This window comes from Hemitrygon akajei, chromosome 11 (genome assembly GCF_048418815.1).
Source record: "Hemitrygon akajei chromosome 11, sHemAka1.3, whole genome shotgun sequence".
NCBI lineage: Eukaryota > Metazoa > Chordata > Chondrichthyes > Myliobatiformes > Dasyatidae > Hemitrygon > Hemitrygon akajei.
In genome coordinates, this window is record NC_133134.1 from 51,591,900 (window position 1) to 51,617,509 (window position 25,610).

At 43.5% G+C, this 25,610-nt stretch overlaps 1 protein-coding gene across 1 annotated transcript in view; it reads left to right on the plus strand.

Annotated features, from left to right (window-relative positions):
* myo15aa (myosin XVAa) overlaps positions 1 to 25,610 on the plus strand; it is a 190,413-nt gene that overhangs the window by 84,844 nt on the left and 79,959 nt on the right. Inside the window, exons 34-42 of the mRNA XM_073060850.1 lie at positions 695 to 819; positions 1,264 to 1,328; positions 2,303 to 2,476; positions 2,886 to 2,967; positions 8,402 to 8,558; positions 9,416 to 9,509; positions 11,946 to 12,084; positions 14,977 to 15,098; positions 16,451 to 16,510. Of these exons, the coding sequence (XP_072916951.1) occupies positions 695 to 819; positions 1,264 to 1,328; positions 2,303 to 2,476; positions 2,886 to 2,967; positions 8,402 to 8,558; positions 9,416 to 9,509; positions 11,946 to 12,084; positions 14,977 to 15,098; positions 16,451 to 16,510 (1,018 nt within the window). The remainder of the gene's footprint in view (positions 1 to 694; positions 820 to 1,263; positions 1,329 to 2,302; positions 2,477 to 2,885; positions 2,968 to 8,401; positions 8,559 to 9,415; positions 9,510 to 11,945; positions 12,085 to 14,976; positions 15,099 to 16,450; positions 16,511 to 25,610) is intronic.

A 25,610-nucleotide genomic window follows, 5' to 3' on the forward strand; every position in this document is an offset into this window, starting at 1 on the left:
GGGAGGAGCCACAGGAGCAGTCATCAGGGGGCGTGTCCAGACAGGTATATGTAGTTCACCACACTATCTAAGAGCCTCTATTATATACCACCACCCCAGATACCCACCACTCTCTGAGTAAAATACTTGCCCCACACATCTCCTTTGACCTCACCCCTTTTCAACCCAAATGCATGCCTTCTTGTTTGCTCAATCCTGGGAAAAAGATGCTGGCTGTCTACTGTGTGTATGCCTCTCATGGTCGAATAACCCTCTATCAGATCTCCCCTCAGCCTCTGATGCTCTAGAGAAAACAACCCAAGTTTTGTCCCTGTATTATGTTTTGAATCTGAACACTCCTGAACAACTAAGCAATTGAAGTACCCTCAAATTAATATGTATATCTCCATGCATTTACAATAAATATCTTTGCAGGTATCATTAGTTATTAGAATTTAATTCAGCCTTGAGGATTTGTTAAAATGTGGAGATGATTATGGCATAGGGTTTCATTCACTGATGAGATCTTATTGAGGTGAATTTTGCATTTTCTTTGATTAGCAGATTTAAATTGAAGATTCTTAAAATGTTAGCTAAACTGGTGCGTTAAAAGAATAGCATTTGTTAAAATTTTACTTCTGTGATAAGTTCAGTGGTGGGATTTATTTATCCACAAGTTTTGATTTTAAGTATTTTGTTATCTCTTTCCATTTTTGGACTTGGAGCGAACCTCCTTAGTATCAGACAGAATGAAGGGAGGCGGAAAGGTAGGACCTAGCAATGGAGACAGATCGCAGCCGAGTGATCAGGGACTTGCTGAGAGGCCTGGAGCCCAGCCGGGTTAGTATCCATAGTGTTGTTTGTGTGATGCCTTCTGCCGAAAGTTTTGTTAATGTGTTTTTTCCACCAGAATCAAGGTGAAACAATGACGTTTACAGCATAAGTGATACCTGCTCTCACAGTGGTGCCAGTCTCTGAGAGGTTTGTAACATCAGTGGGTTTGCTTACTTAATGAGCAAGGAGAAACAGCTAGAGCTGTTTCCCAAGGAATTGCTGCTGCATTAGACAGAATTGCCCTACTACTTCCTCCAGCACTGGACACAGAGCTTTTAGCTGATAACAGAATCCAGTCCAATTCCCAGTCGCCAGCCGAGTAACAATCCCAGATTTCTGCAGCAGAGATACCTAGACATAAAGGCAAGAAACCACAAATGTCTAAGTACAAGGAAAATTTGCTTGTCTGGAATTTAATTAACTCTGTTGTTCCTTGATTTTGTTTTTCAGTCTATGATCCTTCTCAAATAAGTGCCCAGCAGCAAGATTTCATAAACCAGCAAGCTTATCTTCTGGTGAGTTTAAATGATAACATTGACAATTTCAGAATCAAAATCAGGTTTAATGTCACCGGCATATGTCATGAAATTTGGTGTCTTTGCAGCAACAGTACAATGCATTATGTGTTGGCACGTGGCCAAGTGGTTAAGGCGTTCGTCTAGTGATCTGAAGGTCGCTAGTTCGAGCCTTGGCTGAGGCTGCGTGTGTGTCCTTGAGCAAGGTACATAACCACACATTGCTCTGCGACAACACCATATGGGTCCTAATGCCCTTCCTTTGGACAACATTGGTGGCATGGAGAGGGGAGACTTGCAGCTTGGTCTTCCAACTTGCAACTGTCAGTATTCCATAAAAAAACCCTGTCCAGGCACAGATCCATGGTCTATCAAGACTAACGGAGGCCTACACAATGCATTACATAATAATAGAAAAAAATATATAAGTCAAATGAAATAAGTAGTGCACAAATAAAAATTAGTGAGATAGTGTTCAATGTCCATTCAGAGATCAGATGGCAGAGGAAGAAGCTGTTCCTGAATCATTGAGTGAGTGCCTTCGGGCTTCAGTACCTCCTGAAATGGAAGAGCTCTGTATTTCTAATGGTTGGTAATTAGTTAATCAATCCATTGTGAAACTGCTATTGGTTATTTGAATATTGGGTGTGATAATCTTGGTGTGTGTGATCCTGATGAAGAATATTTAAAGTTGATGCATGGTTTTTGCTGCAACACTGTTCTTCCACATTTGCAGATTGGGCTCACGACAAAGAATTTCCACTTCGCCACAATGCAAGCGGGGCGCTGACGAGAGCGAATACCTTGTGTTCTGATTCAAATGGAAGAGAGTTGCAGCTGCAGCTGTAACAAACTGATATTTAACTTAGTCCATTTTTGACATTGATATCAAAATATAAGTACTTGTTCTTTCTAGCCCAATGCTGACTTTAGGATTCAAAAGATTTTTTGTTACATCTTTGATTGACTAATAGGCCCAGCAAATGACCATGCAGGCCATGGCTCTCCAACAGCAAATGACAAGTGTCGGCCCTCCAGACGCCATGCTGAGCCATAATCGAAGCCTGAACCATAACCCCAGCACTGCCATGAAAGCCACTGACAGCAACCAAAGTGCACCAAACCAAAAAGTGGGTCTCCCTCTTCAGGTAGGGGCACCATTGTTTGAACGTACCTGATGGGCAAATAAGCACTGCTTCCAAGCTCTCCGAGTTCTGACCTTGCAATAGTTTGGAGTTCCCTTAATATTATATTCTAACAGTGTTAAAATCCTTCATTATTATCCTCCAACAGTGCAGTATATTTTAACACTGCAAAGGAGTACTAACTTGGTTTGTGGTTTCAATTGATGAGATTACACTCAAATCCACAGTTATTATGACTGCAGGTTGACACGCAGACACTGAACCAGAGCTAACAGAACGGAGTGGTGTAACACACACAAAGTGCTGTAGGAAGGCCACAATAGGATGGTGTGCATTTTTTTTTTATAATTTCTTCCAGGTAAGAATTATGTTGCAGATAGAATATTAAATTATTACCTCCTCTGTGTTACAGACAAATGCTGCCAACAAAGATTTCGTCCAGCCAGTGATCTCCCAACATGCTGCCAAAGGAAAGCCAGCTGTCAACACGCCCAGTAAGTCTCCCTCAGCACAGAAACAAAAGTGTTCACTTTTAAATGGAGATCTTAATTAGGTTAACAGTGGAACGGACCAGCATGGAGATCAATTGGATTAGATACCTGTATCTGATTAACATAATCCATGTTAAGCACAATAGCTGTACCTAAGACAGAAATCTGTATCTTGGAGAGAAGAGTGGCAGTCTCCCACAACAAACAGAAAGCTGTAATCTGGATGGATAGAGGAAGCTGTGAAGTTTTAATGAACATGCTGAAAGCTTGAGCTTTACTGGAGCAATGTAAGAAGCGAAAGACAGAGAGGGTCAAGAGGGAGAGGTGGACAGGCAACCAGAAACTCATATTAGAATATTGAAACTTCTCAGAGGTGTTCTGCAAAAGTCACTCAACCTGTATGTGCTTTTCTCAATGTGGAGACCATATCTTTAAGTAGCAAAAAGCAGTCTAAACCAAATACTGTACAAATAAATCATATGAGGTTATTGGTGAAATAGTAGGAGATAACGGACAACTGTGTTGTCTCCTGTAGTTCCACAGAAGGTTCTACAGGAAGGTGAGGGTGTGTCATTGATGACAGAGTGCTCAATGAGTTGTGTCACAGACATTTCTTTGAAATGACAGAAGAATTATGGGGGAGATATTCTTGTTTGATGAATCCTACCAAAGGCTGCTAAATGAACAATAATCCATTGCATCCACCGAAGCTCTGAACATTGGCGTCCAGAGTCCCAGCTTAATGTCACATACGTATAATGGATGCGTTACAACGTTGAGTACTGGCTCCGTGAGAAAGAAACTTCCTATGCCAGCCTAGTGGAGATGAAGCAGTGAGCTGGAGATGGTATGGCAGAGTTTATGCCTTTGTGTTAGGGTATGGTGATGGGCTGAGCGTATAGCCAGGAGTCGGGAGAAACTGAGGCATGATTGAACATGGTGCCTGCTGAAGGTCAGTGGGTGAATTCACTAACTGGGATAGGACAAGTGTTGGGGCTGGAGTCCAGTAGAGGCACTGGGGAGGAAATGAATGGGACCACGGTGATGGTGTGTTGTGAGCTGGGAACAAGATAGAGTGCCTGATGGTTGCATGGGTTGGAGCCTGATGGGAGCACCAGGGAGGGAGATCAGGGGTGGAACATGAGAACATGAAATAAGATCACTCGCTGGAGTCTACTCCAACACTCATCAACATTATGCCCGATCAACCTCCTCACCACTTTTTGTCCTATCCCTACAAAGCCTTGTTGAACTTTATGCAATATGCATAATCCTTTCAGTATTTGTTTTAATTTCACCCAACGACTGTCTTCAGAGCTCTTCAAGGTAGAAAATTCCAAAGATTTACTACTCAAATAAAGTTATCCTTATTTTAATTATTTTACCTTATTTTGAGACTGTGCTCCTAGATTTAAACTCATTGGGAAACATCCACCCAGTACCTTTCCTTTAAAGCTGTCAGGAACGGGGGCCGGATGGACCCAAACGCAGGACGCAGACACTGAAGTACTAGGGGGAGGACAGGATGGGGATGCCATGGCATTTAAGGGTTAATGCAGGTGGGGCTGGATCCAAGAGTTCAGACAAGGCAGGCAAGCAGGAGGATCCCGGAGTTCAGACGAGGCAGGCAAACAGGAGGTTCCCAGAGTTCAGACGAAGCAGGCAGGCAGGAGGATCCCAGAGTTCAGATAAGGCAGGGCAGGCCGGAGGATCCCACAGTTCGGGGCAGGCAGGCAGATCCCACAGTTCGGGGCAGGCAGACAAGCAGATCCCTCATGGCGGGCCGCAGGGATCCCGGGCAGGGCCGCCTCCCAGATGGGAACACAGAGGCCTGGACCAGTCGCGGACACCTGGGCAGGTGTGGGGCACAACCCTTAGGGAGCAATAGGTGGAAAAGGTAGAACCCCCGCCGGGCAGCGGCAGTCCGGCCGGACCCGCCCGACGGAGGCAATGGGTAGGAAGCTGGGTCCAGGGTGAGCAGCAAACACTACCGTGATCCACCGGGTACATTGGTAAAGGCAACCGAAAGCGCGGGCAAGACGAATAAGACGGAACAGCAGAACCAGCGCACCCGAGAGGAGCAGGAAAAGCCTGACGAACTGGGTGAAACAGATACAGAGCCAGTTGCAGAACAGGCAAAAGGCAGGGTACAGAGCAGGATTCGGAGCAAACGAACCAGGTGTAGAGTAGGTTAAACCGACTTCGGAGCAGACAAGGAGTAGACGAACCAGGTATAGAGCTGGTTAAACCAGCTTCAGAGCTAACAGGATGCAGAACAAAACAACCACCCGCCCGGTCTCCGTCCCACGGCCTCTTAGAAACACCTGCAGCCAAATTGGCCACAGGTGTGCCTCTTTGATCCTGGATGATCTTAACAGGCTCAAAGGGGCCGGGAGGGACAGCTGCAAGACCCGGAGTCCGGAGCACTTGGACCGGATCGAGACCTGGAACGCGGATTCCGGACCGGACCCTGACAAAAGCAGTCTAAAAATTTCTCATATTACTGATTTACCATTCCACAAAACTATATAGTAGATTTTAGATAAAAAGTTAAAAAAGTACATAATACTTAATATGTAATCTCAGCAAAACCCAATATAATTATGGAAAGATATCTTGACTGTTGGGGTTCTTTCACTACAGGCCAACGAAATATTTGCCTTCCTAAAAGCTGCATTTATGTGTTAGCTTTCATTGATGAGTATATTCACCTTTGAACATATACAGGACATTACCCATTCTCTCACAATCTAAAAAAAATTAATCATTTCCATTTCTTCTACAAAGTTGATAACCTCATATTTCTCAACATTGTACTCCTTTGGCATTCCACACCCCACTCATTTAGATTTTTTATATCCTCTTGATGACAATCAATCCCACTTAACTTATCTTCCTTCGGCCAACTTGTCCATATACGTTATGAATAACTTGGGTCCAAGCACTGAGCCCTATGACACTCAATAACCTCAGCCTGCCAATCTAAGGTGGGTCTATAAATTGGTACCCTTTGCTTTCTATCTGTAAATAGCACTCAATCTATATACACTAGTGTATTATCTCTAGTTCCATTTATCTTAACATTATCTGTCAAACTTGGACTTTGTCAAAAGCACTCTGAAAAACAGAAATAAAACACTTCAGTTGGTAGCCCTTCCAAACCCTTCCTATACTCTACTCACATAGCAACAAAGGATCCAGAATGTTACTCAAAAATGATTTCCCTTTCATAAATCCATGCTGACTCAGTCCATTATTCATCATTGTTGAATGTCTTGTCAACATATCCATTATTATAGATTCCAACGTTTTTCCAACCACCTATAAAAGACTAACAGGTCAAGAGTTCTCCATTTGCTCTCTCCATCTATTCTTAACTGGTGTGCTCATATTTTCCTTCAATCTGCAACTTTTATCCAGAACATGTACCAATTTGAAAGATAGTAACCAGACCAATTACTGTCTCCGTTAACCATGGGCTGTTGAGACCATAAGGCATAGAGTCTTCTCCACATTCCATAATGGTGATGTATTATCCCTGTCAAACCTGCGAACTTTGATGCCCTTACTAATCGAGAACCTATCAATTTCTGTTTTAAATATACCCAATGACTTGGCCTCCACAGCCATCCGTAGCAATGAATTCCACAAATTTATATTCTCTGGCTAAAGAATTTCCTCCTCATCTCTGTTCTAAATGGACATCCTTCTATTCTGAGCCTCTGCCTTCTGGTCGTGGAGTCACCCACTGTAGGAAACATCCTGTCCACATCCACTCTGTCTATGTCTTTCAATATTCAATAGATTTCAATTAGATTCCCCCCTTGTTCTTTTAAACTTGCAGTGAGTACAAGCACAGAGCCATCAAATGTTCCTCATATATTAACCCTTTCATTCCTGGGATCATTCTCATGAACCTCCTCTGGACCCTCTCCAATGTCAGCACATCCTTTCTTGGACAAGGTGTGCAATACTGCTCACAATACCCCAAGTGCAGTCATACCAGTGCCTTATAAAACCTCAGCATTACATCCTTGCTTTTATATTCTAGTCCACTCAAAATGAATGCTAACATTGCATTTGCCTTTCTTACCACCGACTCAACCTGCAAGGTGACATTTAGGGAATCCTGTACAAGGACTCCCAAGTCCCTTTGCACCTCTGATTTCTGAATTTGCTCCCAGTTTAGAAATTAGTCTACGACTGTTTTCCTTCTACCAAAGTGCATGACCATACACATCCCTACTCTATACTCCATCTGCCACTTCTTTGCCCAATCTCCTAATCTGCCCAAGTCCTTCTGCAGTCTCTCTGCTTCCTCAACACGAACTGCCTCTTCTCCTATCTTTGTATTGTCTGCAAGCTTGGCCACAAAAGCCGTCAATTCCGTCATCCAAACCATTGACATATAACGTGAAAAGAAGCAGTTCCAACACTGACCCCTGCAAACACCACTAGTCACCAGCAGTCAACCAGAACTCCTGGGACATAATAATCAGTGGAACTGTGATCTCATGCCAAGAGCTGGGATGGTTAACTAGGCACCTGCCAGTCATGGTGACAGTGATCTTGTTAGGCAGTTTAGTTGAAGTATCTCTGCTTTGTATCAAAAAATAGTTTCCTTAGAGCCAACAGTTAACAGCAAGGAACCTAGGGTCTTTGCTTGCAGCTTTCATGCATTGCATTAACAGCAAATACAGGAATCTCCTTGAGTGATGTCTGCCCACTGACCCTCAAGTGCCTGGCCTTTCTGACCTCAGCGACTCAGACTGTCTGACCACTTATAGTCTGAGGAAACCCCAGGACAGGATCAAGCAGAAGAGAACCTGAAATAGTTGTGTTCCCCTCCGATTACTGCTTCATCCACAGGTGTTGTTGCTTGGACAACCTAACAGGATTGTGGAGTAGGAATTCAACCCCAGCTAATATAAGAATGTAGCACTACATGTACTCCTTTTCTGGAGTGTGGTTCATTAAAATTAAAATCGGTGGAAATGAATTTCAGAAGTGGAGCAGATGGGCTGTCCAATAAGCATTTTTTATAATCAACCAAGGTTAAATTCCTACACCAGAGTTTTACCGAACGTGAGAGTCTAAAATGGAAAATACTATATGCCTTAGAATCTGGTTTGTTTCTTTCTCGAAGCAGTTCCCTTTATGTGTCATGCACCATTCACTCTCCTTGATGAGCTAGAATTATTTTCAAGCCCCGGCCTTTATAAAAGACCATTAGAAAAAGCAAACAAAATGGAGTCAATAAAATCTCTTCATTAGTAGTTCACTTATGTGAGCGAATTCATAAAATTCAGAATTATAAACATAAGATCATAATACTGCAATTTAGTGCTTTGTTAAGCTACACTGTTCTTGTTATTGAAACCATTTTACTGGGAATACCACACACATTCATTGTATTAATTTTTTCTCTGCAATTCAGGAGCTTCCCAAACACCAAACCTCAATGTTGCAATGCAGGACCCTGTTCGTCACACGACACTGAACTCCGAGCACTTTCCAGAGCCAACACACAACATTAAGGACATCATAAAGCAATATGAGCTTCCAGCAGCTCACAAGCAGTCTGGGCTAATCAGGTAAAGCTGAATAAAAATATTTTCTAAGCATGGACCTCATATGGTATTATTCATTGGTGGTGTCTGCTAATTAACAATGGCAATTGCTGTTTACACCCCTCCAAGAGCAGGGCTATTAAAGCACAAAAAGATCTGTTGCAGCCTGTGTCACACAGTACAAGGATGTGAGTTTGCACTATCATTAAGAATTCTAACAAAGAACAAGTGTTTACACAAGTGTTAAGTTGACAGAGCTTGTACGGCGAAGAAATGTTTGGAAGGACATTTCAGCCACTGGACAGTAAAAGATACATAAACAGATACATCACAGAAACAGGCCCTCAGTCTACCAGTTCCAAGATGACTATCACCCACCCTTTTACACTAATCTTACAATTTTTTTGTTCTCTCCGGATTCACTCCCCACCCCCCTCCACTCCAGACTCTACTGTTCACCTGTATGTTAGGGTCAATTTACAGATGCCAACTAACCTTAACTAGCACGTCTTTGCAATGTGGCAGGAAACTAGAGCACCCAGGATAAACCCATATGATCACAGGGACAACATGCAAACTCCACGCAGAGAGCACTGGAGGTCTGGATCATACCTAATCATTGGAGCTATGAGATAGTAGCTCTACTAACTGTCGCACTGTGCCACCCTTCAGGTAGAAGACAAAGCAAATACGGTTTTATTTATTAGGATTTGACACAATGGGATAAATTGGTTGTGGATTAATTCATTGAAATACTGTACCACAAAATTGTCTATGGGCCAAAATGGATCTGTGGCTTTGTAAAAAGAGACATTAAGCATGTCTATAGATCATAAGCCACATTTCAATAAGGTTGAATATTTGTGTTTCCCTCTTGTCAGAAAGGAACGTGGTATGATATTCACCAGGAAAACAGACCCACATGACGAGGCCATGTCGATCCTGAAAAGACAGAAAACTCTGTATACATCTCCGGTAAAGCAACTCCCCTTACCTCTTTCCATACCTTTTTTTTTAACGTTGCTGATGACTTTTAAAATTTAAACTAGGAGACAAATGTCTTGGAAATTAATGTTTTACAGATAAAACTAGAATAAAATGGGTGTGTAAATGAGTGAAATGTTTTGTGCTGTGTACTTAGTAACTCCATGAGATTGCTAGTTGTTCACTGAGCATGAAGGCATGAGCATTTATTATAAGCAATTGACAAGGGTACCAGGAACGGACAGGAAGCATGAGCCAAGACATTGAACTTCATCATCGATCTCAATATCTTGCAGCCTACGTTATTTAGAAGGTTGTGATACTAGATGTGAAGATTATTATTATTTTACAACAAAAAATAGTTTGAAACCTTCAGGTTCTGATACTTGTGATTTTTCACTAATTGCTGTTACAAGAAACTGCAGTAGATTGGAAATCTCCAATACCAAAAGAAAATAGGTTAAAATTATTGTCTTTCTAAAACTGCTTTACAGCAGGAAATGCAGAGGCAGACCCAAAAGCAGGGCAGTGGAGACAATTTAGCAATAAATAATGTTTTAGTAATAAACTGAAAAACAGCAAACCACGAGTATCACCAAACAAGAGAGAAGAGATACTAAATGCAACAGGTAACAAAGCGACTGAAAGCTAGGAGCAACTGGTAGAGTTTGGCTGGTTCGATGGGTGAACAAGGACTGTGGATGAGAGCAGGGTTTAAATAGGCTGCAGGTGATGAGTTGGAAATGAGTAGCAGGTGACTCCTGTTAGCTGGGTGGAAACTGAGAGGTGCCTGCCTGTGCAGGCTTGACATTTTAGTTCCCTGTTTGTCAGTTCATATGCATCCAAGACACTGGAAAATGGGGAGACCTTTCTGAAAAAAACCTACAGTGTGACACCTGGGAGTTAGGTTGTATATGTAAGACCTTATCCCATCTTCAACATGTCTCCTCACGCCTCTGCAGGGTACCAAGCCAACTTCCTTCCAGGTGTTCGGCTGGCCGGGACATCAGTAAGGGGCAGACAGTCCTGGATTTTGGCTTTCCTTGGCAGTTTGATGGATGTACTTTCTGTTATCAATTTCCAGATGCACACTTACTACCAACAAATTCCTCAATCTGGGAAATGTGAGCAATACAGTCTTACCTCAAAGATGAGCAAAAGACAAAATTCCAAACCTGAAGTGATAGTGGCCACTCTTTGTGTCGATACAGTGTTTTAATGAAGTGTGGCACCAAGTAGCATGAGTAAAATTGAGATCAATGGAAACATAGAAAATAGAACATCAGCACAGGATAAGGCACTTTGACCCATGATGCCTGAGGCACCCACAAAGAGGAAAACTCTCCACTGCCTGGAATCATGCATGGCACAAGGATCTGCTTGTTAAAGACCAATCCTTCAGTCCCAGTGCATCACTGAAGGAGTACAATTGACCATTTCTGTTTTCATTTTATCAGACAATGCCGCAATCTGTGTATGTATGTATGAAGTATGACAGGAACAACATTCAGGCAAGACAACTTGCACCACGTAATCACAGGACAACTAAGCAAAGCTCCTTGATTCTTAGTGGAATCTCCGTCATTAACAATATCAGGTCACTATTAAACAGATATTTATCAGAACCAGCTACATAAGTTTGGTAACTGAGAGATTTCATAGATTGTGCATCCTGAAATGGGTGATTTGGTAAAGCCTTTTCACTACATGGCAAAAACAGAATACTTACCAATTCCATCAAAGACTGCAACTATAATAACATTCAAGAAACCAGACACAATCCAAGACAGCTCACCTTAAAACGTTCATTGCCAATCTTCAAGTGTGCACTATCTACAAAATGCATTACCACAACTAGCTCAGGTTTCTTCAGCGACACCTTGCAAACCCATAACTTCTAGCACCTCGAAGGACAAGGGCATCAACCACAGAGGCACACCAGCAACCACAAGTTACCAGGCACGTTGCACACTATCCTGATCTGGAAATACAATGCTGCTGTTTCTTCAGAACTTCCTGCCCCACAGCACAAGCAGAAGCAACAGGCCAGCTTACCAGGCTCGTCTCAAATGTTCAATCACCTGTTGAGTGATGTCCACATTCCAAAAATTCATGCAAAATCAATGGTAGCCAGAGCCTAGCTGCTAATCCATAAGCCTCTCTTAGCTCCCTCCCCAGTCACCCCTTATTTGCTCCAATCACCACTTCATTCACTCAGTTCATAACACACCCGGATCCAGCACGCCACTCCCCTTCCCCTCTCTCCTCAGTATCAAAGCAAGTTGAGGACGTGTCACACAGAGAGCAGGATTATGGGGAGAGCACCATCAGTGTGATAGTCCCTTCAAAGTAAGAGATTATTTTGGCGTAGAGAAAAAAATGAAGTGAATAGAGTTCTTTCTCATTCTTTGTACTTTATCAAAACAGAAACCACAACCGGATCGATTAAACGAAAAGAGTTCCAGTGAAGCTGTTGCCATGGTGAGGCCAGTTGGTAGTTCAGCAATGAAAGCCAGTGCCCGTCCTATGCCAGTTGTCTCTGCCAGACATCCTATGTTCTCCGGAGGTCAGTAATAGACCGCAACTCTACTTAATTTGCAATGCACTGCTTCTGATAAAATGAATCTGCTTCTCAATTGCCCACAGCTTATTGATTATTCATCTGATACTAATGTTGAGCAATATGCTCTGAAACCTTACATTTCTGGTGAGAATTTTAGTACTCAATCTGTGAGATAATATACTACCAAATGCTCATTTATCCAGTTTGCAGTCAAATCGTTATCTTCCTTCTTGGAAGATGTGAAGTAAAACAGGGATTGTACCTGGAATTAAGCATTTTTGAATGTTTAATAAACATCATGTAGTTGTACTAGATTCTCTATAAATAAAAGCTTTGCATGCAAGATGTATGTTATATTCTAAGATGCAGTTTGTTCATTCTAAATGTTAAATTATTTACGTATACATATAATTACTGTAGATATTTACTTTGTAGTATTCCCTGAATTAAATTATGAGAACTGATTTCATAATCTGATCTTCTACTTTCTTGCAAATAGAAGATTAAGGGGTGACCGGACTGAAACGTTTAAGATTTTTGTAGAAATTGATAGAATTTACTTCATTGGTTGAAAAAAATGCTATAGAATGAAGTGTGTGACCTTAAAATTAGGCCTAGGCTTCTCAGGGTGGGTGACAAGAAACAAATCTTCACTCAGTGGATAATCCATTCTTAAAAGCTGATGGTGCTGAGATCGAGCTTTATAGATATTGTTGGGTAATGGTTTTAAAGGTTAAGGAAACATGGTGGGTAAAAATAATTCTCTGTTTCAGCCAAAGTCTAACTGAATAGCGGAACAGCTCAAGGGGCAAAGTAGGTTTCTGTTCTTCCTTTTACCAATTTACAACCGACACTGGTCCTCCAGTTCTGATCACATCCCTCCCATGGCTTGTGACCCAAAAAACACATCACAACTGGAAGCCGTTGATTAGACTAGACAATCAAGAGCAAGAGGCTGAGATAAAAATAGTGAGATAGAGAAGTAGAAATGGAAAGTGAGAACTTGAATAGGAAATTGTAGAACTTAACACACACAGAGCAAATTCCACACTTGTACTCAAATACCCCTTCCATTGACTGACTCAATTCTCAGAAGACATTGACGAAAGCTGTCTATTATTCAAACTCAAGTTGAGAGCCAGTGAGCTAATGTTCAGATTTAATCAACCAGAGAATTTGTATTGGGAAAATTACATAAAACTTTTAAAAAATAGACAGTCTATTGGTCAGCCAATGATTTGTAGGCAAGGCTGGGTTCATGAATAAACTCACATCAACTAATCCATTGTTCTGCAAAGAAGATTCATTTAGTCATTGAACAGAGTCTGTTTAAATAGAATAATCCCAGTCACTCAAGCCAAATGCTGATACTGGAATTACCTGAGATTGAATTGAAGCATTTAGTACTTATGTACAGTAAGTGTCCTTCATTCCCTGGATTTCTGAAAAAACTACAGTACTTACAATAGGACATGTTCCAACAGTATATTCCATAGGTTCATGAATTTCTGTCACTTATGTCAGAATCTATAACAAAATCTTCCAAAATAAGCAGGATAATTTCTGCAGGACAAATGCAGTGAGTAGAGAAGAATGAATTATATGTGTAAAATCAATATTGTCACTTACAATAATCTAATTGTCAATATCAATTAAGAGGAAAATCACCTAATCATCTCCACTATGGCTGGGTGTAACATTCCCACTCTAACCAACCAGCTAATAAAACTGAGTTCTCTGGGCTCAATCCCAGAGCACAAAGGATATCCCAACAATATAGAAAGAAACATGATATTGTTTTTGAAAGTTTAGAAGAACATAAGATGTTATTTTGGGTATACTCACAATATTAATAAACATGGACTAGTTTTTTTTCCAAAATCAGAATTGAAAGAAATTTGTAAATAATTAAAGGGGAAATGTCATCCTTGGACAGTTTCATAATTTGCCAGAGTGTTTTCCTCAGCGTGTGCTCAGTAACCATCGAGTGTCTATCAGGACAGGTGGCTGCTCCATGTTGCTGATGGGACCACAACTGCAGACCTCCATTAAAGCTGGATATCTAGTTCTTGTTTTAAAATGTTATAGGCTATAACTGCGGCAATAACTACATTGTCACAGTAGCTCAGATTGTGTTTATGAAGCACTTTTGGAAGTTTTCATTGGATCTAGAAATGAAAGCATTGTGCTGTAGTAAACACAGCCATCGATATGTCAATAGTCAATAGTTCTTTGCTAGTTTAAACAAGCTTGTTTGAAGGGCTATCAACTGAATAAAAAGTTATTCTGTCCTCAAGACCATCCCTTTATTTCAGTACTCTACTAGTTTGTCAAAACTGAGAGTATTAGCTGTTATCCTTAGAGATCCTCAGGATCAAGAATGACTTGTTTCCATTTCAGTTTTGTGGGCTCTGGGCTCACAGACAAGGCCAGTTTGGAAGCTACAGACATCCCCCCCCCCCCCCCCATGAAGGAGGAGCTAACTGATGGATTGGGCCGATTTATAGCAGCTCTAACGACACAATGATTACTCTTGAGCATTGGGAAGGAGGTTGATGGGAGAGCATGTCAAGGGCAAACTGAATCAATGCTAAAACATCTACCCTCATCTGGCTGTTTCAGTGGTTTATAATAAAACACACTAGGATATTGTAAGGCAGGCTTTTCATACAGAATTTGACAGCTAAGTATGTTAGTAGATAGCTGCTCTGCTGGATATCAAAGACTCAGTTGGCCTATTTAAAGAGAGCAAGTCTTACCATTGTGCAGTAGTGCTGTGCATTAACGTTGGTCGCCAACCTAACATATCAGAAAGTTATATAATGTGTGTGTGCTGCTTCTTGAAATAAACTCTGCAACATGAAGAAATGAGAATAAGATATTTATTCCTTGCAGCCTCAACTTCCAGAGAACTGACTGGAAATGATGAGAGAATCCAGACCCAACTACATGGGCAGCCTTGTGAAGCCTGCTACACCTACAGCAATGTTCCCTGGAATATCTACGTTCGTAAAGAGGTATGAGGACCTAGGGGTTGTGAATATTGAAGACTAGAAGTAACTTTACGCATCACCTGAGCTCTATTCATTAAAACTCCATAAAGATCTTCAAATGTCATTTTCATTAAACAGAGTTGTCAAGTTTCTTTGCACAATACACACTAGGTCATTTTCAGTATAGCATAATCTGATTTATTGCTATTTAGCCATAAACCACAAAGCAAGAAGCAAACTCTCAACAGGAGGTATGGAAGTCTTAGGGTCCCTCACTATCAGGTTCAGGAACAATTGTCGCCCTACAATCATCAGGCTTCTGAACAAACGTGGATAACTTCACCAATCACTACTCTGAACTAATTCTACGACCTACAGATTCACTTTCTCAGACTCTTTACAAAGCACATGATCACTATTATTTTCATTTGCGCAGTTTGTCTTCATTGCATATTGGTTGTTCATCAGTCTTTGTATATTTTTTCATAAAATTCTTTTTTTCCCTTCAAGAAAATGAATCTCAAGTTAGTATATGGTAACATATACATACTTTGATAATAAATTTGCTTAGGACTTTGAAATTTGAACATTGCTGTCTGAAGGACAGATGGTACAATGAAGGGTAAGGGATGGGAGAGTGATCCCAGAAGGTCAGTGAGATCTGGGCATGCTTCATAAGAATAGTGTCTGCAGAAGGCATATTCTTTGTGCAAATGGGCATTAGGGACCAATAAGGATCCAGGCTATAAGTAACTGGTCTTCACCGCTTGGGAATGGAGTGACCTTCCTAATGCAATAAAGAACAGCAAACTATGAGAGGTGACAGAATTCAGCAGCAGCCTCAGGTTTACAAAGCTATAAGTGAGTGTGACCTTGGCTTTCCACAGAAAAAAATAGGCTGCCAAATTACAGGAGTCGAGGAACCCAGTGGACACAAAGAAGACAAATTGGCCTTTTAAGTAACATAGCTCTGAGATAATAGTCTGATCTACGAGAAGATTTTCCTGGAGAATGTGATCAGGGATGCAGTCACCTACACTGAGCATGCCGAGTGCTAGAGGGTCACTTCCATGGATGGAGTGTCCACTCTGAAAAGCAAGGACCACACTGCTGGTAAAAGCTGGTTGTTCTGTGAGCAGTAATAACTCATTTCTCAGACCGTTGATGTTGAACATGACATTGGAGGTGAATACTGTATGTTACAACATTGTTGATATAATTTGGGATCTTTTATTCAAAAAAAGGTTACTGTAATAAATGAAAATCCCACAAAACAGTCAAGAGAATTTCCAATTAGGTCCTAAGACCTCAGATGTGGGTTTAGTATTTCCATGATGTAGCTCCCAACTAATTTTCTCTCTCTTTTCTTATTCTAGGTGTTTTATCCAAATGACAATTTCCACAGTCCTGTAGTACTGGATCTAATTTTCCGACAGGTAGGCGAGTGAGTGCATTCACAGTTCCCTGAACAAAAGAGACGTTGAACTTGGGCCAATTTTTCAGAATGACCATCTCTGATATCTCCATCCCTAAGCCTGGTGAACTAAAGGGGAGTTGGACAGGGGAAGGTATTTTTTGGTGGTATTTGATATTTCCTGGCTCCCTGAGTCTGCCTGTCCTCATTTTCCTCTCTCCTTCTCGTGAATGTGAGCTTTCTCAAGATTTAAGATTCAAGATCCAAAATCATTTAATGTCATTTCCTGTGAACAAGTTTAAACGAGAACAATATAATTGTTACTCCGGATCTGATGCAGCACAAAAAAAATATACAAAAGATAAAGAACACAATAATAATTTAAAAAACGCAATAAATATAAATACCTACATGGATTCATTGTATGTCCATGCTAGTCTGTACACAAGGTGAGTGACAGGAAATGATACAGTAGTTGTGGAGTTAGTGGCTGGAGGTGTTGATCAGCCTTACTGCTTGGGTAAGGTAACTTATTTTGAGTCTGGTAGTCCTAGTGTGGATGCTAGGTAGCCTCCTCCCTGATAGGAGTGGGACAAACAGTCCATGAGCAGGGTGGGTGGGATTCTTCCAGGTGGGCCCTTTTCCAGTACCCTTCTGTACATGTGTCCTTGGTGGTGGGTAGACTGGTGCTGATGATGCGCTGGGCAGTTTTGACTACCCGTTGTACAGCCTTGCTGTCCGCCACAGTGTGGTCTCCGTATCGCGCAGTGATGCAGCTTGTCGGGATGCTCTCCACTGCGCATCGGTAGAATATCGTGAGTATGGGTGTGTACAGTCCAGCTCCCTTCAGCCTCCTCAGAAAGTGGATTTGTTGATGAGCTTTCTTGACTGTGTAGGATGTGCTCTGGGACCAGGAGAGGTTGATGTGTACTCCCAGGCGTTTATAACTGCTTGCAGTTTCCACTGCCAGGTCTTCAATGCGAAGAGGCGGGTGAGTGGCTCGAGTTCTCCTGAAGTCTCCTGCAGTGAAAATCCAGGAGAGCCTGGAATTAGGGTACAGGGAGGAGTAAAGATTGCTGGTTATCTGACCAAGAATGTTCACCCCAAAACAATGCTGGTCAAAAAAATCTGAGTTCAGTCATCTGACATTCTGTCTCACAGGAAGGTTCCATTCTAATTATCTAATTTTATGTGTGAGTACCAGTCAGAAATCGATGTTCCTTCTTTTAAACATTTGGGATATCATAATCAGAATCAGGTTTACTGCCACGGACATTTGTTGTTTAGTGGCAGTATTACTATAAATTACAACAAATAATCAAATAGAGGAATAACAAGGGAGTGTTCATGGGTTCATGACCATTCAGAAATCTAATAGCAAAGGGGGAGAAGCTGTTAATAAAATGCTGACTGTGGATCTCCAGGCTCTTGTATCTCCTCCCCAGTGGTAGGAATGAGAAGGGGGCATGTCCCAAATGGCAGGAGTCCTTCATAATGTTTGCCACTTTCCTGGAGGCACAGCCTTGAAGATGTCTTTGATGATGGAGAGTGTTGTGCCCACTCTAGATCTGCCTGAGTCTACAACCGTCTGCAGCCTCTGTCGATCCTGAATCTTCGATACCAGGCGGTAAATGCTCTCCACTGTACATCTAGAGAAATTTGCAGGGGTTTTTGGTGTCATACCAAATCTCCAAAAAATTCCTCATGAAGTACAGCTACTGACATGCCTTCTTTGTTATTTCATCGATGTGTTGGCCCAGGATAGATTCTCTTGAGACATTGATGCTTGGGAACTTGAAACTGCTCGCCCTGTCCACTGTTGAACCCCCAGTGAGGACTCCCAACTCCCCCTTCCTGACGTCCACAATCACGTCCTTCATCTTGCTGACAATGAGTGCAAGTCGTGACGTCACTCAACCAGCCGACCTATCTCACTGCTGGTCGCCATCGGAGATTTTGCCAACAACAGTGGTGTCATCAGTGAACTTATCGATGATGTTCGAGCAGTGTCTAGCCATACAGTCAATGTTGAGAGAGTAGAGCAGCGGGCTAAACAAGCATCCTTGAGGCATGCCTGTGTTGATTGCCAGTCAGGAGAAGATTTTACTACGTACCTATCCACACTGTGCTCTCTCAATGAGGAAGCCAAGAATCCAGCTGCAGATGGTGGTACAGAAGCCCAGGATTTGAAGTTTATGATTAGTTCTGAGCAAACATGGTGTTAAAATGCTGAGCAGTAATTGACAAACAGCAGCCTGATGCATGTATTTCAGGTGTCCAGGAGCTCCAAAGCTGAAAGAGAGCCATTGAGATTGCATCTGCTCTAGTCCTGTTATAACAGTAGGCAAATAGCTACGGGCCCGAGTCCTTGCTCAGGGAGGAGCTAATGATTGCCATCAGCAACCTCTCAAAGCATTTCATCACAGTAAATTAGAGCGCTGCCAGGCAACAGTCATTGAGGCAACACATACAAACAAGCTGGATGAACTCAGCAGGTCATGCAGCATCTGCTGAAATGTGCAGTCAACATTTTGGGCCGAGACCCTTCGTCAGGACTGAAAAAGGAGGGGGCAGGGGCCCCATAAAGAAGGTGGGGGGAGGGTGGAAAACCAATCAGAGGAAAGATCAAGGGGTGGGGGAGGGGAAGCAGGGAGGGGATAGGCAGGAGAGGTGAAGACGGAATGTAAGGGGAAAGCACTATGGGTAGTAGAAGAAGGCAGAATCATGAGAGAGGTGATAGGCAGCTAGAGGAGGAGACAGAGTGAAGGTGGGATGGGTGAAGGGAGAGGGAGGGAATTACTAGAAGTTGGAGAATTCGATGTTCATACCAAGGGGCTGGAGACTACCCAGACGGTATACGAGGTGTTGCTCCTCCAACCTGAGTTTGGCCTCATCATGGCAGTAGAGGAAGCCATATATGGACATATCCGAATGGGAATGTGAAGCAGAGTTGAAGTGGGTGGCAACCGGGAGATCCTGTCTGTTGTGGCGGACGGAGTGTAGGTGCTCGACGAAATGATCCCCCAATCTGCGTCAGGTCTTGCCGATGTAGAGGCCGCACCAGGAGCACCGGATGCAATAGATTACCCCAACAGACTCACAAGTGAAGTGTGGCCTCACCTGGAAGCCCTGAATGGTGGTAAGAGACTTCTCAGACCTTCGGCAGTCCGAAGACCCATCCGCCTCTGACTCTAACCCCCACTGGAACCACGGCCTCCCAAACATGGGCATCAGCCCTCAGCACGCCATGGACTCACTTGCTTCTGATTCGGACCTCAGTTCTGGCACCCTGCATGCCACAGGCTCCGACACCCCCAGCTCTAGATCCAGCTCGGACCAAGATCCTAACCCCATCCAGACTGGGACCACTCTTACTGCCGCTGGGTCCTACCGCTCATCTTATTCCTCTACTACCCCCTATCCTCCCCGCGACTCCCAACCCTCCCTCCACCCCTCATCTCCCCTCCATTCCTCTGATCCCTCATCCTCCCCTCAGCCCACTCTCCCTGAACATCCCAACCCCCCTCTCCCTCCTGAGACCTCCTACTCTTTACCCTCCTCTGACCCTATTCCCAACCCTTGCCATGTCTTCACCATCCCCTCTGAGGCAGAGCGTCCTGTGCTTAGCAAAGGCCTCACTTTTGTGCCCCTCCATCCACACCTCAGTGAGTTCCGTGCCTGGCATGACACTGAACTCTTCTTCCGTTGCCTACATCTCCGAGCCTACTACTTTAACAAGGATTCCCCTCCCCCTATTGATGACCCCCTTCTCCCGTCTTCAACCCTCCTCTTCCTCCTGGACACCCCCACCGGGCCTTCTACCTGCACTCGATCTTTTCATCTCCAACTGTCGCCGAGACATTAACCGTCTCAACTTCACCACTCTTCTCTCCTGTTCCAACCTCACTCCCTCTGAACGCACTGCCCTCCACTCTCTCCGCACTAATCCTAACCTCACTATCAAACCCGCAGACAAAGGTGGTGCCGTAGTAGTCTGGCGGACGGACCTCTGCCTCACTGAGGCCAAACGGCAGCTCTCTGACTCCTCCTCTTACTTACCCCTGGAACAGGACCCCACCAAAAAAACATCAAACCATTGTCTCCCGTCCCATCACTGCCCTTATCAACTCCAGAGACCTTCCATCCTCAGCCAAAAAACTCATAATTCCCACACCCTGCACTACTCGGTTTTACCTCCTCCCCAAGATTCATAAGTCTGACTGTCCTGGTAGGCCTATAGTTTCGGCCTGCTCCTGCCCCACCGAACTCGTATCTGCCTACCTGGACTCCATTTTGTCACCCATAGTTCAGTTGCTCCCTACCTATATCCGGGATACATCCCATACACTCCACCTCTTCAATAACTTCCAGTTCCCCGGTCCCGACCGCTTCATTTTCACTATGGATGTCCAATCCTTATACACTTTAATTCCCCATCAAGAAGGCCTCAAAGCCCACCGCTACTTTCTTGACAATAGACCTCACCAGTTCCCCAACACCACCACCCTCCTCTGGTTGGCGGAACTGGTACTCACACTTAATAACTTCTCTTTTGGCTCTTCCCACTTTCTTCAGACCAAGGGTGTAGCAATGGGCACTCGCATGGGCCCCAGCTATGCCTGCCTCTTCGTGGGTTATGTGGAACAGTCTATGCTCCAAATCTATACTGGTACTGCTCCCCAACTTCTCCTTCGCTACATTGACGACTACATTGGTGCTGCTTCCTGCACCCATGCTGAGCTGGTCAATTTCATCGACTTTGCCTCTAACTTTCACCCAGCCCTTAAATTTACTTGGTCCATCTCGGACACTTCTCTCCCCTTTCTCGATCTCTCGGTCTCCATCTCTGGAAATAGACTGTCCACTGACATCTTCTATAAACCCACTGACTCCCATAACTACTCTTTCCACCCTGCCAAATGTAAAAATGCTATTCCCTATTCCCAGTTCCTCCAACTCCGCCGCATCTGTTCCCAGGATGAGGCTTTCCATTCCAGGACATCCCAAATGTCCTCTTTCTTTAAGAATCGTGGTTTCCCTTCTGCCGTCATCAACGATGCCCTTACCCGCATCTCCTCCATTTCCCACACTTCAGCCCTCACCCCATCCTCCTGTCTCCACAACAGGGATCGTTGTCCTCACCTATCACCCCACCAGCCTCCAGATCCAGCATATTATCCTCCGCAACTTTCGCCACCTTCAACAGGACCCCACCACTAAGGACATCTTTCCCTCTCTACCCCTCTCTGCTTTTCGCAAGGATCGTTCCCTCCGCGACTGCCTGATCCACACGTCCCTCCCCACAGATCTCCCACCTGGCACTTATCCCTGCAAGCGTAAGTGCTACACCTGTCCCTACGCCTCATCTCTTACCACCATTCAGGGCCCCAAACAGTCATTCCAGATGAGGCAACACTTCACTTGTGAGTCTGTTGGGGTCATCTATTGCATCCGGTGCTCCCGGTGCGGCCTCGTCTACATCGGCGAGACCCGACGCAGATTGGGGGACCGCTTCGTCGAGCACCTCCGCTCCATCCGCCACAACAGACAGGATCTCCCGGTTGCCACCCACTTCAACTCTCCTTCACATTCCCATTCGGATATGTCCATACATGGCTTCCTCTACTGCCATGATGAGGCCAAACTTCGGTTGGAGGAACAACATCTCATATACCGTCTGGGTAGTCTCCAGCCCCTTGGTATGAACATCGAATTCTCCAACTTCTGGTAATTCCCTCCCTCTCCCTTCCCCATCCCACCTCTACTCTGTCTCCTCCTCTAGCAGCCTATCACCTCTCATGACTCTGCCACCTTCTACTACCCATAGTGCTTTCCCCTTAGATTCCTTCTTCACCTCTCCTGCCTATCCCTTCCCTGCTTCCCCTCCCCCACCCTTTGCTCTTTCCTCTGATTGGTTTTACACCCTCTCCCCCTCCTTCTTCAGTCCTGACGAAGGGTCTCGGCTCGAAACGTTGACTGTTCGTTTCAGCGGATGCTGCCCGACCTGCTGAGTTCCTCCAGCTTGTTTGTACGTGTTGATTTGACCCCAGCATCTGCAGTGTACTCTGTGTTTAGTCATTGAGGCAGCTTGGCCTGCTCTTCTTGGGCATAGGAATGGTTGCTGCCCTTTTGACAGACGGGAGCCTCTGACTGCAGCATTGAGAGGTTATTGAGCAGTCCAGCCAGCTGGTCAGCACAGATTTTTAATACCCCACCCAACAATTAGGGCCCGACGAAGGTTCACCCTCTAGGGGGTCAAAGGTGATCATGTTGTTGTTGAGTGCCATCAAATCAGCATCGACTTGAACCATCCACCTCAAAGTCCAGAGCTGATGCCACTACATCACCGGCTGGCCCAACAACGATGACGACCAGAGGAGATCAGATAAGAACTACACTTAAACTGAGCAACACACGCAAAATGCTAGAGGGACCAAGCAGGCCAGTTAGCATCTAGGAAAAGAGTACAGTCGACATGGCCTGCTGAGTTCCTCCAGCATTTGGTGTGTGTTGCTCAAATTTCCAGCGTCTGCAGATTTTTTTTCGTCTATATGTAAACTGCCCTTCTACAGGAAAAAAACACCTGCTAGGCCCCTGCAAAACCAGTACTAATGTCATGCAATCTAACAGCTAGAAAATCAAGTATTAAAATGAGAAACAATGAATCTATTATGAAACAACGAATTGAATTCAGCCACATACCATTAGAAATTTGAAAAAATAAAGCTAAAATATGCAACCGGAATTTCGTTAAATAAGTGATACCAAGAGACTTTGCCTGCAGAATGTTAATGGCCACTTTATAAAAAAAACTTTTATTAAACCTTCCTCTGAAGTCTTATTTTAAAATTGCAAATCCTAAAATGATTAGGTGTCCAATAGTGAATTGGTATTGTATATTTCTCAACAACTATTGGTGAATAAAGAGGGCTATGGTTCTTTTCCATGGACCTTGTTTTATTCTCCCCCACAACGGTGTTAACTCAAGGCAGCTTATGTGGGATCAGAAGTGGTTGCAGGATCTGGAGCAAGACAGAAAATGCCGGAGGAATGCAGCTGGTTAGGCAGCGTCTCTGGAGGAAAATGAACAGTCGACTTTTCAGGTTGAACCTTCGTCAGGACGGGAAAGAAAGAGAGGAGACAGCCAGTATGAAAAGGTGGCCGGGCGAGGAGGAGCAAGAGCTGGCGACTGACTGGTGGATCCAGGTGAAAGGGGGATGGGGAGAGTGGGAATGATGTCAGAAGCTGGGAGGTGATAGGTGGAAGTGACAAAGGGCTGGAGAAAGTGGAATCTAGCAGGAGAAGATAGTGGACTATGGACTATGTGACAAGGACGCTGCAGAAGTGAGATTGCCTGGTTGAGTGGGGTTGCAACAACAACCTTGCACTCAACATTAGCAAGACCGAGGAATTGATTGTGGGTGGGGAAGTCAGGAGGACACACACCAGTCCTTATTGAGGGGTCCATAATGGAAAGGATAAGCAGCTTCAAATTCCTAGCTGCCAGCATCTCAAAGGATCTATCTTGGGCCCAGCACATTGATGTAATTACGAAGAAGGCATGACAAGGCTTTACTTCATTGGGAGTTACAGGATCCTGAAGATCATACTCAATATTTTAGGAATAGCTTCTTCCCCTCTGCCATCAGGTTTCGGAATGGTCCATGAACACGGCCTCGTTATTCCTCTTTTGTATTATTTAGTTATGTTTGTAACTTCTGGTAATTTTTATGTCACACACTGTACTGTTGCTGGAGGACATCTAATTTCACAACATATGTCAGTGTTGATCAACCTGATTCTGATCCTGAATAGAGGTGGTTACAGGACTTTGTTATTAAGAACAACGTTTATGTTATTCACCAACTGACCAGAGAGTGACGCAAGTGAGTTTACAGACTGGCTGAATCTATTCCAAATTATGAAGGTATCATTATGAGTGAGAGATTGGATGACTAGATAATAGTTCGGAAGAAATTGTGGGATTTGGGGTGAAATAGCAAATAACTTTGTGTTATTTATGGCTATTCTTCTTCATTGACTAGTTGATAATTAATTAGCTTACCAGCAATATATCTAGCAATGTTAATTACACCTCCCCACTGTAATGAATGGAATTAAGAACAGGTAAGACTGATATGAAAGAACAATTACTCATAGCGAAGAAAGGAAAAACTAGTTCGTTCATTCATAGGAATTGCCATACTTAAAATTTTTGTTTTAATAATATTACGGAAGCTCATTCATATGTAGCGGTGTCCAGAACTGAGCATTTTATCTCGGAGATGAGGTGTACATAGACCTAGGTATATCACAGGTTTTGTAATTCTCTGAAACCTTCTGAACAGTGCTAGTGTGTTTGGTTCTTTTTGTGCATTTGCTTGGGATATTGAAAATCCTAAAGGTTTATCTTTACCATAGCTTCTACTAGCCTCTCTTAAAATGTGTCTCTCAATCTCAAGTGAAGTTATCTACTGTTCTCCAATGACTGTCTCTGCAGAACCATTTCACCAGTTTCACACTCTCTGACTTTCTGGCTGGACACTCTGTGGTCCACATGAAATTTACCCCATTTGTTTTTGATCCTGACTGTCAGTTACAAGGTTTTGCTTGCCCTGGAAATCTGCGACCCTCACCTGATCTTCTACCTGGCATAATCTTTCTGGTCTCTGCACCAGAAATTATTCCCTCCAGCTCATTTTCTTCTCCTGCAAATTTGGCCGCAGAAGGCTCAATCTTGTTCTCAAACAGTGACTCTAACAGCCTTCCTTGGTGAGGAAGGGATTGTCCTGTACAAGAGGAGGAGCCAAACAATTAGATCCTTTGTTCAACAATTGTGTTTTCAATGTTACCTTCACAGTTCAGCTCAGCACGGGATGACAGAGAGATGTTAAACCATGCTGAATCCCATCAGCGTGTATAAAATCTACAGATCATGCTGACCACAACCACAGACGTACCAGAGACAAATTCTCATGGCAAGCCATACATTCTTAGAACAAGCCATAAGTTCTCAATATTTTTCTCTGTGATGGTGGAATTCTGCAGTCAGTACTTAAAGCCATTTTCATTGGCAGCTCACCAGAATGCGGACATAACCTACTCCAGCTTGCAAACAAAAT